We start from the raw sequence: 19,280 nt of genomic DNA, 5'->3' as shown, positions 1-19,280 counted from the left end.
TACTCACATTTATGATGATGTTCAGAGATTCATCATTGGGAAGGAAAATACACACACTCCGGCGGTCTTGCATGACTCTGTTGTTATGGAAGTTCAATTTGTTCATTGTGTTATAGGCTCTCCAATGGTCAGGGCTGGGCTCTGTGTCCTCAGCAAGTGCTCAGGTTCCTGGCACTCCAAAGTCAAACTTTCATCCTTATCACATCCCGGACAGAAGAAGCACCATGGCTTTCCACTATGTAGCTTTCATAGCTGTAAGAAAACCCAAAGCGAGTCTTGTGAAAACAGAGCAGTAAGGGTGGAGACAGGGAGATGAGCAGTGCACAACTGCTCTTGTAGGCACAGGGACAGCAGGTCTCCAGCCAAGACTGCTTAATTCAGCACATGAGAATTCACTGAAATGTATTCTGCAATTTGCCCACTAACATCTGTTGCTAGAACTTCATTCAGTCATGAATTACACTTAAAGACAATGTATTCAAGACACTGTTGTGTAGCTCATGGAATCAGATCTTGCCTTTGAGAAATTTCTAATTACTAAGGATTTTGAAAAAAAATGAAAATAATAGCAGCAAATCAAAAAACCAAAATTCTCTTTCTTCCATTACTACCAAACTTTCATTCATTTTTTCAACCACTGTGGTCTGGCTTTCACTTTGTTTACTTCACCAGTAGGCTTTGCCAAAGGAAGCCAGTAATCAATATCAAAGCATCAGGAGTATCTGGAGGATTTGCAGTAACCATTTTTTTCTATGATATACGCTATGGTTATTAAACCCTCCTTAAAACTTTCAACTTAGTTTTTATGAAGATCCATTCTCCTGAGTCTTACTCTGATATGAAAAAGTAATTTTTCTGATTGTCTCACCAAATATTCATCTAATTGATACAAAGAAGTAGGAATTGTGTGTGTATACATAAATCACACCATGTTAATATATCTAAGAACTAAGGATTTTAAATATCTCTCATATGTAATCAATTTATTAAACATCAATTTTATTTTGCTTCCAAATTTCAACAATCATTATTTTAAATTTTTTATTAAGTAGTTGTACAAAAAGGTTACAATTCTGTAAGTCAGGTTATGAGTACAATGCTTTCTGATTAATATCACCCCTTCCACCATTCTCCTCCATTAACCATTACCTTACATTTCTGTTTTATGTTGCAGTATACTGGTGTGACCTTGTAGGACAATTTTGAAATAGTGGCAAAATGTTTTTCTGCTTTTGCTGGGCACCAGTGGCTCAGCCTTTAAACCTCAGGAGGCTGAGATCTGAGGATCGCAGTTTGAAGCCAGACCAGGCAGGAGTCCATGAGACTTTTATCTACAATTAAGAAACTTAGCCAGAAGTGAAGCTATGGCTCAAGTGATAGAGAGTGCTAGCTTGAGCACAAAAGCTCAGGGACAGCACCTGACCCTGAGTTCAAGCCCCAGGGCTGGCACCAAAAGCCCCTAAAACAAAAAGAAAAACAAATCCCACAAACAAGAGAGATGGACCTATTTGCTCCTTAAACTACTACGTTCATTTTTGCAGCAGAATGGGAGAAAATAATTCTTTACATGCTCGTGAGGTAAATATAGTGTTTCTTTTTAATTTATAAATAAAGTACCATCAACAAGAGAATTACTGAAAACTAAACAGAGATGGTAATCTTACATATGTTATTTCCTTATGTAAGAGGAAGGCAACAACAGTCCAATCAAAAGTTCTGCTTTTCCTAAAGGATGACAGCAGCTGCTTCCCATGGGTTACATATCACCCCAGGTAGTCACTGAAGGGCAATGCTAAAGTTCTCTCTAAAGTAGATGGCCAACTGTATATTCCAGGACCACAAGTAACTGTATTCCAAATCTATTCATTCATCTAGAAAATACATGCTTTTAGTGTTACATTTCTAAAGTATCAGTTGAAGCAAACTTGGTTGCACCAAAAGCACTTGTGTGATTGTCATAAGTGCTGAATCCTGAGTACAATGTATACTCACACTGAGTACCAGATAGATGTTATACTTGAACATATGTAGGATATATGTTAGGAAACCATATTAGAGATAGGGAATTTGGGATAAAAATTGGGTGCTGGTGGCCCATGCCTGTAATCCTTGCTACTTCAGGTGGCTGAGATCTGAGGATTGTGGTTCAAAGCCAGCCTAAGCAGGAAAGTTCATGAAACTCTTCTGTCTAATGAACTGTGCCTCAAGTGGTAGAGCACTAGCTTTTAGCAAAAAACCTCAAGGACAGAGCCTAGATCATGATTTCAAGACAGGACCCTGCACAATTAAACAATGACAACAAAGAATTGGGAATAAGCAACTATGTGAACAATACAAATCAACACTATAACTGAAAGAAAATGTTCTCAACATTTCAAAAATAGGAGTCCTAAGACAAGTCAAATGTGTATATCCAAAACATTTTCCTTAAAGAGTTGGCCCCCGTACTCTTAGCCTGTTTGTAAAGTTTTTGTTCTAGATTGGAGTCCATCAAGCTACAAATGATTGTTAAGGGTTTCCATCCAAAACAGAAGAATTAAGAGAGAAAGGGGAAGCATCTATTAGGTAGATAGGGAAAAAACATGGCAGACATAGTAAGTGGTAGATAACATGTGTTCCATCATGGCACTTCTTGTTCCCAAAGGGCCTTGGGCATCTTTTTAATAATGATCTTTTTAAAATAATACTTTTGAGTTCCTGTACAAAAGCTTCTTCACATAATGCTTTGACTGCTCAATCAACTATGAGCCATCATGCCATCATGCAATGAGTGCAAAGCCCAATAGAGGAGATATGGGCGAAGCCTCATACTATACAAACTGCTCTCTGAAAGGACTCCATTGGGTGCCTGTTTGAAACCCCTTTCTGGATAGAGTCTGGCTATTTTCTTTCGCAGCTTTCCTTTCACTTTCAAATAAACTTTGTCTACCTTTAAAAAAAATGGTGGTCTAGGAATAAATAACTTTGCCAAGTATTGCCCACCCCCCATTTGGGATCTCTCTTAAAAATTCAGAAAGGATTTAAGGCTGTAAGTCTTGTAGACATTTTCTTAGGTTTAAGTTAATATTTTTCAAACTTATTTGAACATACATACAATACTTATTTTTGCCAAGGCATATCTATTAACCTATAGATTAATACCTTAGGAATGATATAGTTCTAAAAGATTTCTTTCTCCAGTGTAATATTCTACAGTAATATTTTCCCCCATGTACTGGTATATTCCAACACTTATGACTCATTAAAATGTTTTCAAGAATAAATTGTAAGTTATGATTAAATGTGAAATATTTATAACTGAACCCTTAGCTGATATAAATCCCAGTGTACTTCTTCTTATTTAAATTTATACTTCAAACTCCTATAATTTTCTATTTCTAATTAAACCATTTAAATCTGGTTATTTCTACTGACCTACTTTGAGAATTTGACAGGTAATCTAGGAAAACTATCTTCTGAGGTTTGGGATGTTTCCAGAGCTTCATTAAAATTACCTGAAAATTTCATTTGGGTACAACCTTTTATTTTATGGTTCAAATACGTAATAGAAAAGAAGACCGGATAATTTAAAGCACATTTAATAAAAGCTGAGTTTGGAAGAAGCTTCATGGCTTCATTTTCTACTTGGAGAAGGACAAACTAGAAAAGCCTTAAAGGAGAGATAGGATTTTTTTTCTTTACTCAGGATAGCATTAAAGCTGATTAAAATGTTCCACGGAAATAGCAAAATCACCCTATCTCTAATATGCACCAGTATAAAATTTAATCTTCAATTGGGCAGTCCTGGGGAAAAGGCTTAAACTAAATGTCTATCAATTTGAATTGTAGAAATTAGCACTGGAGGATAGTCCCCTTACACTCATGAGGCTAATAGTCTAGTTAAGGACTCAACACTGCTAAGAAACTTCAGTATTGTTCCTGACTCCTAAGAGTGCACATTCTGATGGGCAATTCCATGTCCACCTCAAGGGAAGCCACCATGGATAACAGCTTTAAGTATATGAACACTGTGCTGTAATATTGTGGTAATGATCATTTGGATTAAGCAATGTACTGTCTTTAATGTATGTCATTCTCCCTTAAATGGAGTATCAAAGTGCCTGTAGTAAAATGACCTCCATTTTTTGTTATTTATTCATCAAATAGTACAAAATGCATACATTAAATACTTACTATGTGTCAAGTGTTGTAAATGCTAAATGAATAATCCTACAAAAATACCCTGCTGGGATAGACACACACAATAAACATGCAAGAAGATAATGATATAAAAACTGTATTTCTGCTACGAAGAAAAGCAAATCCAGACTGGATGAGAGAGTTGATGGAGACTGCGTTGTGGGATGTGGATGCTTTATCATATAAGATAGTGAGAAGTACTTCTCATGGGTCCATCTTTGAGCAGACAATTGAATCTATTAAGGTATGCTATTTCCTTCCTTCTGTTCATTCATTCATTCATTCCCTGTCCATCCATCTCAGGAAAGAGTTTTCCAGGCAGAGAGAATAGTAATTACCAAGGTTCACTTACTGTACAGAAAAGGTAAAAGTATAGTACTAATGATAGTTAACATTCACTACACATTTGGAATGCTTAGGTACTGTTAAGGACTGGCGGTATGTTAAAGAAAACCACAAATTCTTTGCCATACTTCGCAATGATAAGTGGGAACTTCTTCCCCTCTCCTTATATCTGAGACGGCCCCATGACTAGCTCATACTCAAAAGTTTTGCCTCACAGATTAAACTACTTGTGCAGACACTCTTTTTGTTACCTCCAAACACTCCGCACCAATGATTAGCTCAGGAGTTTGAGTGCTATTTTTTTTGCTTGTCTCCTTTACTTATATCTTAGAGTACTCTTAACTTAATATTGCCCATTTTCGAATGTACATGGTCCATGGCTTTGAAAAAGGTTCTTTTATTAGCACATATTGTATAAGAGATTTTATTCTAATTTCCATACATGCATGCAATGTATATGTGTGCATTTGATCAAATTAACCCCTTCTATTACTTCTTATCTTCTTTTCTTTAATTTTAATGGGTTTCATTATTCTATTTTCATATATGCATTTAAGTACTTCAATCACATTCACTGGTCCATGGCCCTCTCCGTTGATATTTAGCTTTCTTAAAACTTAACTGTCCAAGTGCAGTGTATTCCCAAGCTGCCCACAGAAGTACCTTTCCATTATTACTAGATACTTGTTCCTAGAGGATCTTTTATTTTGATACTAGTACCTGAAAGGATAAAAAGTGACTTAGAAACAATGGACACATGGTTTTCAATTGTCACTTTCTTATGCTCTGTATTGTACATTTGTTGTTGTTGTTGTTGTTGTTGTTGTGTGTGTGTGTGTGTGTGTGTGTGTGTGTGTGTGTGTGTGTGCGTGTGCCAGTTCTGGGGTTCGAAACTCAGGGATTGAGCACTGTCCCTGACCTTTTGTGCTCAAGGCTAGAACTCTGCCACTTGAACCACAGTTCTACTTCTGGCTTTTCTGGTGCTTAATTGGAGATAAGAGTCTCACAGACTTTCTTGCCCAAGCTGGCTTCAAACCACAATTCTCAGATGACAGTCTCCTGAGTACCTAAGATTATAGGCATGAGCCACCAGTGCCCAGAATGCTCTGAATTTTATATTCCAAGGATTTTTTTTGTTTTTTGTTTTTTAAAAAAAGAAAGGGTCAATTGCTTATAAGAGTCATTTAGAAAGCATAAAATTATGCTTTCTAATTTGAGGAATAAGTAACTTGAATAGTTTCTGTTTCATGATCTGCTTTTGCAATGACTCTTTTACCATAGCAAAAAAAATATAACTGACATCTATTAACTTTGTGGAGTCAAATGCTCTGTAAAGAGTTTTTTTTTGTTGTTTTTTTTTTTGCTGACTTTTTCTCACTTTCCAAGTTTATCCTGGTAGATAAATAAAACATTGTGGAAGGACTAAGATTATTTTCTGTATCATTGAGCCTTAAGTGTTTTAAGGACAGAATACCAATTAAGAGTGACTTGTTGGGGTTATCAATTCTATCACAGAGGCTACAGGTGACATTGTGCTGGCCAAACACAGCACCTCATTCTCCAACCACAGCTCTGATCTACTTAGGTGAGCATATAACCTAAGTACAGAATTCCTCTGTGAAATGTTTTACAAATGTTTTCTCTTTGGATTGCCCTTTATAAGCAAACATATAAGCCTAGAGCTACTGGGAATCACCTTTGACACCTAGGCTATTGCAAGAACTTTCCTGAGAAGACTAACATCAAAGCAAAGAAGAAGAAAAGTTCAGAAAGCCTACCGATTACATCATTTGAGCTGCTGCATCTGAGAGCAGAAATCATCCATAGAATTCCCATGTGGTAAGACTATAATCTTCTCTTAAATTCTAGCATTTCTACTGAATATATCCTCTATAATATAGTCCATATAACAAAAATCTGATGATTGCTTGATATATTCATTCATTCACCAAATGATATGATCATTAACTATACACCAATGTTGATGTTTACTTTACTTGAAAAAAGTTGCTTTGTTTTCAAATTTCTCTACACATAAAGAAGACCCAAGAGGTAGGGGAAAAAAAATGTCTGAGTAACAACTTGAAGAGGAGGTTGGTTACTAGTCAGACACTAACCATGGTTTTTTGGGTTTTTTTTTTGGGGGGGGGGGATCCGGTCGTGGGGCCTGAACTCTGGGCCTGGGCGCTGTCCCTCAGCTCTTCAGCTCAAGGCTAGAGTTCTACCACTTGAACCACAGCGCCACTTCCGGCTTTTTTCTTTTTGCTTATGTGGTGCTGAGGAATCAAACCCAGGGCCTCGTGCTTGCAAGGCAAGCGCTCTACCATTGAGCCACCTTCCCAGCCCCTAACCATGTTTTTAAGAGCACTAGGTACAAGTAATTTATGAGAATAATGCATAAATTCGTTTAAGGTAAACAAAGCATACTGGACAATTAATTCATAACTCATTTCAACACCAAAGGAATGTTTCATCATTTTGAATATTAATGTGTAGGTGAATAATCCTGTATAATTAAAGATCACAAGGTGTTTTTCCATTGTCATGCTGAATGTGCCTTTGTTGTATTGTCCATTTGTAATAAGCTGTAGTAGCTGTAAAATGTTTTTTCTGCACATATAGTAACTACGCAGAATAAATAATTCATACTTTGGAAACTGAACAGCTAACAGCATAACCACAGCAATTTGGTAAGAATAACATTAACTTTAAGCTTCTTTTATAAATTTGGTGAGGGGAATACCATTAAGCTAAGTATTAAATGCAACCTAATAGAGACTGTAATCCAACTGTAACAGTATTGCATTATAAGGGTCTTTGCATATTGCATGCAATGTTGGCTAGTTATATATTCAAAGGTTAAGTTTGGAAAAGGAAATACTTAAGACTGTGGAGTTGGGCTGCTTAGATTTGAAAGTCAGTTCAGACACCTACCACACCTGGATATACCCCCCCTCTCCTTGAGAAGACTCTACTTATTGTGTCCATTTCTCTCACCTTTGACTTGAGATTGTTGTGAAGATAATAAAGTATGTTACTCATTATGAAGCAATGAGCAAACACTGATTGACACGTAGCACACACTATTTACCACCAACAGTGTAACTGGCTTCACTTGATAAAACCAAGTGGGAGCACTGCTTTTTTGATGATATGCAGTAGTATGCAGTAGTATGCATGGTGTCATTAATCCTATCTTGAGTTCTAAAATAGTGTTTTCCATTAATTAACAGATTATTTCACCTTTTTTGGGAAGAGGGTCTTTGCTATACAGCCTGGCCTGATCTCAAACTTATGATCCTCCTGCTTCAGCCTTCCATGTGCTAAGATTATAGATATGCATTGCCATGTCTATTGATTATTTCACTTTTGTACTTAGCCAGTAAGGATTGCTACACCTTGGGGTTAGAGATAAAAAGAGGGCTTTCCAATTACAGCTGACCTGAACTGCTGCCAAGTAATACTCTAATGAATAAAATTAGCAATAGAAAAGGGAAAAAATAAACAAAAAGGAGAAAAGATAAGTGAAATTCACACACTCACAGTTTGTGGTTAGTATTCTAACTCAACCCAATATGGCTTTGTCATAGTCCATTCATAAAGATTTTCATACCTTTTGGCTCAATAATCCCAACTCTAGGGAACATATAAGGGAAAATAATCCAGCTAAAGACCCTTATATTTCTAAATAAAAGTGTTCACTGAAATGTTAAAGCAAAAACTGGCTTAACAATAGGATCGTATTATTCAAGTGTCATGCATTATATATAATGTAAAAATAATATTTACTCAACGCTTTGCCTTCAAATCACAAATATCTATGATAACTAAAAATTACCTTATAACAGAACTTTCAGGAATAAAGAAATCACCTAAATCAATGATTTAAAGACAAAAATAAAGAGGATCTTTAATACTCTTTTCAGTCAATGAATAAGCACAAGTTAACTAGCATTTGAGTATCCACACTGAGGATCTTTTAAAATGCTTGGAACCAGAAGTATTTTCTAGTTTCAAGGTTTTTTGGTTTTAAAAATATCTACATAGATGTGGCCGAACCTATAATCTGAAAAACCAAAATCCAAACTCCTAAACAAAAACATCTTCAAGTATCAAGTTGGTGTTCAAGAAGAATTAAATGTCAAAGCAATTAAGATAATGGATTTTCAGATTAGATTCTAACACCATTTCTGAATTTTGGCCCTTGGAGTGTTGATAATCTATTGCATGAATCAGAAGTTAACACAATAAAAACAAGAAGAAATTATTTAATTACATTTCATAAGGCTAAATGATGTAGGAAAAAAAACATCTTTACATTGCAGGGAGAAGAAAGAATTGCAGTAAGAATGAGAAGTCTTACAGATTAAGGCTGTGGTAGAGAAGCAGAAAAAAGGTCTGTATCCATCAAAAGGTCAGGTCTTGCTCCTCTGTGCAAAGCTAAAGACTGGATAGGCTCAACCATTTTGAACCGTGTCTCCAGCTGCAGGAACATTTTTTCCTTTTTTCCTTCCTTTCTTCTTTTTTTCCCTCCTTCCTTCCTTCCTTCCTTCCTTCCTTCCTTCCTTCCTTCCTTCCTTCCCTCCTTCCTTCCTTCCATCCATCTTCAAAGTAAGTTTCAATCTAAGATGTCCACATTAGAGTGTTCTCCTTCAGTTTAAGACACTTTTTTCAGTTCCTAGAAAGGCTGTTGAGGAGATTCGTCAGGATATCACACAGTACTGTGCCATAACACAATGTCACATACTTCAAAGTCTTATGTTAACTTAATCACCTTTGCTAGCTTTGGCAATGGTTTTACACCCTGTGCTCTTCTGATTTCTGCTCTTAAGTTTTATTCTTCTTTTCATTATTTCTTGCTAGAAGCATAGCCACTTTACTTACTTGATGACAGAGGCAGAGCAAAAGGCAATGATATCAGTACTTGAGAAACAAAATCACTTTTCTTATACTAAATATTAAAAATATGTATTGACTGGGAGGGGGTGGGAGAGTGAGGGGAGTGAGAAGGGGTGGGAATAGGAAGAGGAAAGATGGATGAATAGTCATGGTACTCAACGTATGTATGTGAAAATAAAACTGGTGGGGGAAGGGATGGGTGATGAGTGGGGAATGATGGAAGGGATGACTGATGATGATGATGCACTGTACACATAAATGGACATGTTAGATTGAAACTACCTTTGAAGATGGGTAGGAGGGAGGGTAGGAGGGAGGGAGGGAGGGAGGGAGGGAGGGAGGGAGGGAGGGAGGAAGGAAGGAAGGGAGGGAGGGAAGGAGAGAGGGAGGGGGAAAATGATCCTGCAGCTGGAGGCATGTTTCAAATGGTAGAGCACCTATCGAGCAAGTGCTAAGCCTAAGTTCAAATCCCAATACTTGCCCCCAACAAACAGAATATGTTTCTCCAAGTCATGATTCTGGCTGACTCTTTAAACTGAAGAGTAATAAGCATAATTCTGTTAATCAGCTAGTACAATGTTTCCATCCTGAAGTCCATAAAAGAAGCCACAGGAATTTTTCAACATTTCAAAAAGCCAAATAGATATTTACCCAGGACATCACTCATTTAAATAACATTCATACATTTTTAGTGCTTATTTTGATAGTGCATTTAATTTGGCATGCCAGAGCTAAAAAAAAGGGGGTGGGGGAGAAAGCAAGTAAACAAGCAAGTAAGCAAATGCCTAATCTTGTTTTGACAGGCAATCTTTCTGAACACAAAGACTGAAGAAGCTGGGGAAAAGGATCTTAAGTAGCTGAAAAATATTTAAGTGTAAGAAAAAAAAAATCTCATCTCTCTTCTGTCTACTCTACCCTTTTTTTTTCTGGTTGGTCAAGGGGCCTGAAATCTGGGCCTAGGCTCTGTCCCTCAGCTCTTCAGCTCAAGGCTAGTGCTCTATCACTTGGGTCACAACACCACTTCCACTTTTTCTGCTTATGTGGTGCTGAAGAATCGAACCTAGAGCCTCATGCATGCAAGGCAAGCACTCTGCTGCTAAGCCACCTTCCCAGCCCTTAGGCTACCTTTTTAATGACTTTCTTCTCTCTACACACTTGGCTGTGTTCTCAAATGGTTTTGCTTTTATTTTTAAATTATTCTGTGATTTATCTAATTCTTTTTTTTTAAAGGTACCAAAATCGTTTTACTTTTGCTGATATTAATTCAGTTTCTCAAACTTTATCATATCACTATTTATGTGATGATTTTCCCCATCTTTTTTTATTGCGAGAATACTGTACAGAGGAGTTACAATTACATGGGCAAGATAACGAGTACATTTCTTATCAAGCATTGTTGCCTCCTCTTTGTTTCCCCTTCCCATTCCTTCCCATACTCCCCCATCTCCCCCCACCAAGTCCCCCCCCCCACCAAAGTTGTAAAGTTTGTTTTTCGACATAACGACTTGTACATCTCATTGTTGTAATGGGTCCACCTATATCCCTAGTTAAATGATTTGTTTTTGCCCTTCCCCTCCACAAATTATACCAACACTGTATTTGATGTTGATCTGTCTAATTCTTTCAGTCCATCCCTCATATGCTAACAGAGTGATGCTATTAAACTGCATATCTGATCATGGGTTTCACACCCTGCCACATTCTTTCATGGCCCAATATCTCTACAAGAAAACACCTAAATGTCAAGGCACTTTGATCTTTTCACCACTAGTCCCACACATACCAAGTGTGACCATCTTTCAAAATCATGTTTTAAATTAGTAAAACTCATCTTTTTGTGGTTTCCTGGTCTTGCTCCTGTGCTCAAGCTTTTAACCAGTTTCCTTCTGTCTAGAATATCCTTTCTTGCCTACTGTAGCATCCACTACCCACTTACAGGAAAACAAAAAATCTTGTTCTCTGAAAAATTAAGACACCAAATCTCCTCAGTGACTGGTTCTGTCCATATCTTTACAATGCCTGGGGTCATAGGCCCTCAAGCTGAATAAATTGTGTGGTCTTATTTACCCAAACTGTAAGTAAATTCCCTAACAAGAATGAAATTGGGTTCTTTATTACATCACCCCCCCACCCCCACCAATGAAAGTCAGCTTTGATCGCATCTTTTGTGAGTATTTTCTTTAAGTTTGTTCTAGGGGAATAGGGGTACTTTTTTTTTTCTTCTCTCCAAACTTAGTCGACAAACAATGAAAGAGTAGCTTCCAATACCATCAACAAAATTATTTCTGGCAAGTCTCCATGGGTTTTAGCTTGAGCCAACTCATGTGAAAGTGGACATATAAGAAGACCTATTAGTTGGGATACACTAAGTTGCAAGTACTATGAATATCTAACTCAAACTTGCTTCTGAAGCCAAATTGCCTGGCTCTGACTCTTATCCAAATATTAACTAACTAATCCACAATTTACTAACCCTGGACAACTAGTATAGGACCTTACAAATCTATTTACCTCTCTTGCTCTGCTTTCATATTTGTAAAAATAGTAACAACATGTCTTCTACAAGGTATTGTTAAGCATAAAGGTAAGCACCATGTGTTAACTATTAGCAGTTAAACAGCAAGACAAGTTACATGATGTAAGTGGAAATTATGAAGCTAAATTAATTTGGAACCTAGAAGTAGGATGGCTGGGCTCATGGGTGGCTTGCTATGGCAGCTTACAATATCATCCAGGATTTAGCTTCTTCCTGGTACTTTGAAATCAGCTCCATCTGAAGGCTAGTTAGTATCTCTTGGAGAGGCCAAACCAATGAGTATGCAAGAACATTGATGCTCATTCTGATTCAATGTCTTCAGTCACATCCCTGGGCAGAAATAACCCCAATTCTAGATCTAGAGGTGGGATCGACTTTCCCTGAAGTACATGGGTATCCCTGGGAACTGAGAAATGAGAAAAGATACTAGACACGCCATACTAACAAGGAGAAAGGCAAGGAAAAAAATTTCATGAATTTTAAATTAGAGAAACTTTCTTTTCACAGCCATCTGTATTCAAAAGTCATATTGGGTTTAGCAACCAGGCACAAAAATTCCTTTCAACCAAGATGAATTTCTAGCATGACACTGCCAACACAAAGTGCTGTTCTCAGGGAAAATCCTCTGACTTAGAAGCATCTGCTTCTAATTTCCACAATGAAATCTTTGATTCTTTCATTCATGGGACCTGCACTCAATACTCTGACACAGGAATCACAGTTTTCAAAATAGTGATTTTTCTATGAAATTCTCATTATTTGAGAGCAGTATATGGAATCTTAACATTATTTTTCCCTGAATTTTTTTTCCCAAAGACAGTGTAATACTAAAGCATTTGGGAAGTTATTAGCTTTCTTAGAACACTGCATGCAATTTTCCACTTTATTAAATATCTCTTAGCAGCAACAATAGTACATATAGGTTAGAAACATAAAAATCCATTAATGAAAGGATAAATAAGATATTATACATGAAAAGAATTTGTTAGAGAAAATTAAAGAACTATAGCTACATTAACAAGATTGAATTCTAAAAACAATGTTGAACAAAAATGCATGTAACAGTGATTATATAATACATAAGTGGTTGTATTTCTATATATAGAAAATTCAAAATAAAAAGAATATTCCTGTAGGAATGCATATATATGATAAGACCATAAAGAAAAACGAAGAATGATCAATCTCAAAATTCTAATTGTGGTGCTGGGTCAGGGCCTGGATTATGGGTATTCAAAAAGGAGTGAGGAGCTTCAAAGGTTCTAGAGAAGCTTTCTTAAGCTCAGTAATCAATACAATAGTGTCTTGTCATTATTACTATTTAAAATGCATCCACAGCATTATAAACACATTCTATGTGTGTATTTGAAATTTTTAGAAAGTAAAATATAGCATAAGTATTGATATTGGAAACACTTTTAAAAGATATATAATTCAGTATATAAATTAGTATAAAAGTTTCATAAACATGTTATAAAACTGCCTTCAAAATGCCTGCTATATTTCCTATCATAAGGTGAGTCCACTGAGGATTTTATGAAGAGTTTAACTACAATATACTAGAGCAAATGCTGTTATTATAACATTTTATAATGTTATTGTTACAAAATGTTATTTTACCTACTATATGTACCATTGTTTTTATGGCTTTGAAATGAAAAAGACCTTAGAGCTTTTAGTATTGTTACTAAATTCTTGTAGAAGAAAATTTAGTGACATTAATTTCTGAGATTCTACCTTCTACTAACTAAACATTGTAATGAAGTGCATATAGTCAAATGAAAACTTCACCAGTTTCAATGTGAAGGGATGGGAAGGGAAAACAAAGGAGGAGGCTACAATGCTTGATAAGAAATGTACTCATTCTCTTGCCCATGTAATTGTAATCCCTCTGTACAGTATTTTCAAAATTTAAAAAAAAAAAAGAAAACTTCACCAGCTTCACAGTCCTTAAATTTTATGGATTAAAAAAAAAAAAAAACAACCTACAGAAAATGACCTGGCTATGATGATCTGTCATTTTGGAGCCCTAGAAGTGCTTTTTCCTTACAGAATTTTTCTTCTATTAGTTCTACGTAAAACACAAATGGGTAGGAAACCATTTACTTTACAGTATCCAGAAAGTTCATGATTAATATATTTAAATGGAAAGTTAAGAAATATTAAAAAAAGAAAAAAAAAGAAATATTTAAAAAAGACTAAACTTAGTCAAGCAAATCCAAATGCTAATAAATCTTACACTGATAGTTACAGAATTACATATGAAAAAAATTAAGAACCTACAAAAATATTTTGAGACGTCAGCAATCTAGCTTTTGCTCTTACACACATAAGTTATAGAGTGGAGACTACACTGTTGCCTGGAGACAATGAACAGCATTTGCTACAGGATGGTGCTTGTCTGTCACTTTTTTTCTTCCCATTTTCTCTTTCTTTCTCTTTTACACACACAGACACACATATAACAGAGAATGGTGCAAAGTGAGATGCATGAAGCCAGACACTCTTTATAGTTAAAGAAGATCAAAAGCACAATCTTCAGACTTCAAAGTGAAATATTCCTCAGAACATTTTAACAAGGTTTTATATGCTACAAAAGTCTTTATTCAACACACCCGGAGGGTTTTTTTTTTACACAAGTTAGAAACAAAGTTGTCACTTATGCTTACAAAGACAGAACTCTGATTTACAGCTTTAAAAGCACTAAATATAAATGACAAAAGTATTTATTTTTATGTATGATTTCTTTATTATAGCTTCATAAAATATTTACTTCATATAGATTCATTGTCAAGTAGCAATTCTGTATCAAACATATTGTATCCATTATGTATCAAACATGTTCTATCCTAACAAAGCCTTCAAGGACCAGAAATCCAAAGTCCAAATTGAAGCCACTCTTGCTTCTCCAAACTGTCATCAATCATGAGCCCTGAGTTCAAGCCCCATGACCAACAAAAAAAATGGTCCCGAGTGGAATTTTATTTTCAAGTAGCACTTACCTATGAAGTAACATGTACTTCCCATATGCCATTCTCAGCTTTTATTTCTGTTAAGTCTTGTCAAGAGAGGTTTTGAAATAAGTTAGACAAAAGTCAATTCAATCATTATCAACTGATTCTAAAAGGAATAGAAATAAAGCCATGTAATGAGCCTCTGAACCTTCTGGTCCATGTGAAACTGACAAAATTCAATGGTGATTCAGACATGGAATAGCTCAGTCAAGTCACCTCCATTTGACCTACCTGTTCATTGGATTTTCTGGTTGTGTGATGTGCTCCCCACCCCCCACTGTCAAGAGAGACATTCTTTCTTATAGCAATCATCCTCTGATGCTGTGTGAGAGACTTAAGGTCTAGCTTTTAAAGGGTGTGGAGGAAGGAAACCAAAATTACACCTTAGCTTACACTAACATGGTTAATCTTCCATGAAAAAAATGAAACCATACCTCAATCTTGAAGGTTAGAGTTTAAAAAGAAAAAAAAAAGCCCTCAAAACCCAGAAATCAACCCATCTCCTCTCAGCATTTTTGTTTTGTTTTTTTTTTCCCCCTGTATGGCTTTAATAACAATGGAAAAGCATCTAGTCCTGAGATGACCTGTGGACTTTCATTGTGGAAAAACTGAACATACCAAAGTCAGACCTCACATATGTCAGGACCACTGCCCAACTTCAGTGGCATATTGTAACCCTGTTTCTCCATTTATGTTCTTCCTAATAAGTCTCTCTTGTACCAACAATTGCCAATGACCTTTCAACTATATATTTCTTTTTATGGTTTCCAGAGCAATGTATTCATTTAAATAAATTCATTAACTTCAATGTGCTCTCACCAGTTGTCCTATGTATATTGTCCTCATAAATAGACCCTTAGAAGATTTAACAAGTTCATCATTTAATAAGTCTCAATTCATTTTTATCACATAGAATTGTGCAGGGTCATCTGTTGGAACAGATTTCTTTCTTAACAGACCTTAGTTTTAAAAAGTCATAGACATTGTGAGTTTTGAATAAATTTGGTGGAGAACAAGTTAGTTCCTTACAAGCCTCAACTTGACTGAAGAATAAAGTATCTAGGCAGGAGACAAAACTGTGTTAGAGCCACTGCTTAGCATATTAAAGCCCTAGGTTGAATCCCCAACACTAGGGTAGGGAGGAAGAGGGATATAAAAAGAAGAATGTCTATTTTCCTTTCACAGCCTTCACATTTGGAAGAATGAATTAAGAATTAGTACTAGTAACAGGTGTTCTACTAGGGAGAGCTAAAATTCTTCTTTCTCAGATACAAGATCTACAAAAGTGGTATATTATTTAGTGGCTTTTCACTTTTAACACAGGTATCAATAACTGGAGATTAAATCTTGAAATACCTTCTAAAAAAGTTTATCTTACAAGAGCATCTTCTAAGTGAATGCAATCTCCCCAGAGTTTAGAAATCATCTCCCCCGCCCCTGCCAAAGTGTAAGAAAACAAGACACTTTCCTTGCGATTACATACATATATAGAATCTGGAAGTAATACCTGAATTTCCCTACTTCAGGGAATAAAATCTTTAGGAGCATAGTAGCATGAAAGTACTTCACTTAAGTACATACACTAGATAACCTATAAATCAACATCTATTTGCAATGGGGTAAAGTGGACCCTTGGTATGCACAAGTATATGGTTCTAAGGAGACTGTGGAAATAAAACCATGAATATAGAGTTCCATATTCAAACATTATGCAAATTTACCTATTCTGAATATATATAGGTCGAAGCTTCCAAACCACAGGGAGTTGTCTATATTGCTGTTGCAAAAATTACCTTTGCTGACATTAATGCTGTTCACCAAAACTAGATCTTATTTCATGCACATTACCTCTAATACTATAATCCAAGCTACTGGAGTTTGGCTCTAGGAAAAGCATGAAGACCTTATCTGGAAAATGACTATCAAAAGGGCTGGGGGGTGACTCAACATAGAGCATATGGTTAGCAAGCTAAGAGGCCCTGAGTTCAAACCACAATTCCACAAAACAAAAACAAACCTATGCCGGGTGCTGGTGGCTCATGTCTGTAATCCTAGCTACTCAGGAGGCTGAGATCTGAGGATTGCGGATCAAAGCCAGCTTGGGCAAGAAAGTCCATGAAACTCTTATTTCCAATAAACTACCAGAAAACCGGAAGTGGCACTGTAGCTTAAGTGGTAGAGTGCTAGCCTTGAGCTGAAGAGCTGAGGGACAGAGCTCAGGCCCAGAGTTCAAGCCCCACAATGGACAAAAACAAAACAAAAACAAACCTACATTCTTCCCTAGTGTTGCTTCCATGTTAAATAATAATATGTTACCTCAAATCTTTTTTACATGTGAAGCTGAGTATAAACAAAGTGAGACAATATAAAATTATCTAAACTGGTTTAATCCATGGCTTCAGAAGATTAAATTTAATCTCATAACTGAAATGTAGGAAATAATAGAAAATGACTGTCATTTTCAAGGATATACCTAAAAGCAATGATTCACAAAAGTTTTCGTGTTTACAAAAGTTATCACTTAGCAAGAATTATGGAGCAACATAATCTGTCCTTAAAAGAAAAAACAAACTAGTTTTAAACAGGTAGCATTTCAATTATTACATTGTGTAACTATTTATTATCCTTCTGTCTTCCTATACACCCTCAAGATTCTGGATTCCCCCATACTTTGTTCATTACTGAATTTCAGCAAGTACCTGGGACATAAATGAGACTGGAATGAGACAAGAGATTCTAGATGTTTTCATAGTAGCTTATAAGCAAATAAGTGACTCAATTTAAGTGACTCACTTCCTATAGAAAGGTTTATGGTAGAAATGGTTCCACAAAACACTACTGGCATTAGTTCACAGCCTTCTTACTTCTAATTTAAAGATTACAAAGTTAGGGCTGAGAAGGTGGCTCAGTGGTAGAGTGCTTGCCTTGCATGCCTGAGGCCCTGGGTTCGATTCCTCAGCGCCACATAGCAAAAAGAAAAAAGCCGGAAGTGGTGCTGTGGCTCAAGTGGTAGAGCGCTAGCCTTGAGCTGAAGAGCTGAGGGACAGTGCCCAGGTCCAGAGTTCAGGCCCCACAACTGGACCACCCTCCGTCCCCCCAAAAAAGATTACAAAGTTCTAAAGAGATCACAAAATGGGTTAGTGCATAACTAACCCATAAATGTAAAACACCGATCATTTCAAAATACTTTTAACTTCTCTTTTCTACTAGTCCTAATAAAAGGATTTTCCAAGGTAACAGGATAGTGCAAAACCTGGCACATAACTGGCTTCTGGTATATTAAATCAATGTTTTGAGCTGGGTGCTGGTGGCTCATACCTGTAATCCTAGCTACTCAGAAGGTTGAGATCTAAGGATTGTGGTTCAAAGCCAACTCAGGTAGCAAAGTCCATGAGATTCTTATCTCTAATTAACCACCAAAAAGCTGAAAGTGGAGCTGTAGTTCACCATGTAGAACTCTAGCCTTGAGCAAAAAGGCTCAGGGACAGTGCCCAGGCCCTGAGCTGAAGCTCCCAAACCAACACAGACACACAGACAGACACAGACAGACAAGACACACACACAAAATCAGTGCTTTTGAATTCTGTGCCAGGTTAAATCTATTATTATGGAATAATAATAGATTATTTGAAAAGATCTTCCTCTGTAGCTCAGACAAAAATTCCCTGTGACAAGACCTGTGTGAGCTAAAGAACACTAGTTCATTTAGTATCTGGCAGAGACTAAAATTGACTTTAAAAGTCAATCAAGAGTAATTTTTCTGTCTTTTACCATTCATTGTATTTACTTGTAGATTTACAGGCACATTCTAATTACTAGAAATGAGGGAAACCATTCAAACTATGCTTCTTTGGGTCTGGCTTATTTCACTCAATACAATTTTTTCCAAGTTTTCCATTTCCTTATGAATGGTGCAATATCATTCTATCTGAAGAAAACATAAAATTCCATTATATATATATATATATATATATATATATATATATATATATATATATATATATATATATATATTTCTTGATCCTTTGTCCATTGAGGGGCATCTGAATTGATTCCATATCTTGGTTATGGGAAACAATACTGCAATGAACATGGTTGTGCTGGTAGCTTTAGTATTGCCTTGTCTGTGGTCTATTGGATAACTGCCCAGCACTGGACTTGCTGGGTCATGGGGTAGTTCTATGTTTAGTCTTTTGAGGAACCTCCATGCTACTTTCCATAGTGGTTGAACAAATTTACATTCCCATCAACAGCCTAGTAGAGTTCCCTTTTGGCCAAATCCCCACCAGTATCTGTTACTGTTAGTT

At 36.3% G+C, this 19,280-nt stretch overlaps 1 protein-coding gene across 2 annotated transcripts in view; it reads right to left on the bottom strand.

The window, feature by feature from the left end:
- The window catches only part of Frmd6 (FERM domain containing 6), a 92,115-nt gene that overhangs the window by 42,232 nt on the left and 30,603 nt on the right, over positions 1-19,280 (bottom strand). For both annotated transcript variants that reach the window (XM_070028179.1, XM_070028188.1), the window contains exon 2: positions 8-252. In XM_070028179.1, the coding sequence (XP_069884280.1) occupies positions 8-106 (99 nt within the window). In that variant the 5' untranslated portion in view covers positions 107-252. The remainder of the gene's footprint in view (positions 1-7; positions 253-19,280) is intronic.

Source organism: Dipodomys merriami, unplaced genomic scaffold (assembly GCF_024711535.1).
Source record: "Dipodomys merriami isolate MVZ:Mamm:240054 unplaced genomic scaffold, mDipMer1.0.p SCAF_1, whole genome shotgun sequence".
In the NCBI taxonomy this organism is placed as follows: Eukaryota; Metazoa; Chordata; class Mammalia; order Rodentia; family Heteromyidae; genus Dipodomys; species Dipodomys merriami.
The sequence above is the reverse complement of the archived record's forward strand: the minus strand, read 5'-3'. Positions and strand labels throughout refer to the sequence as shown.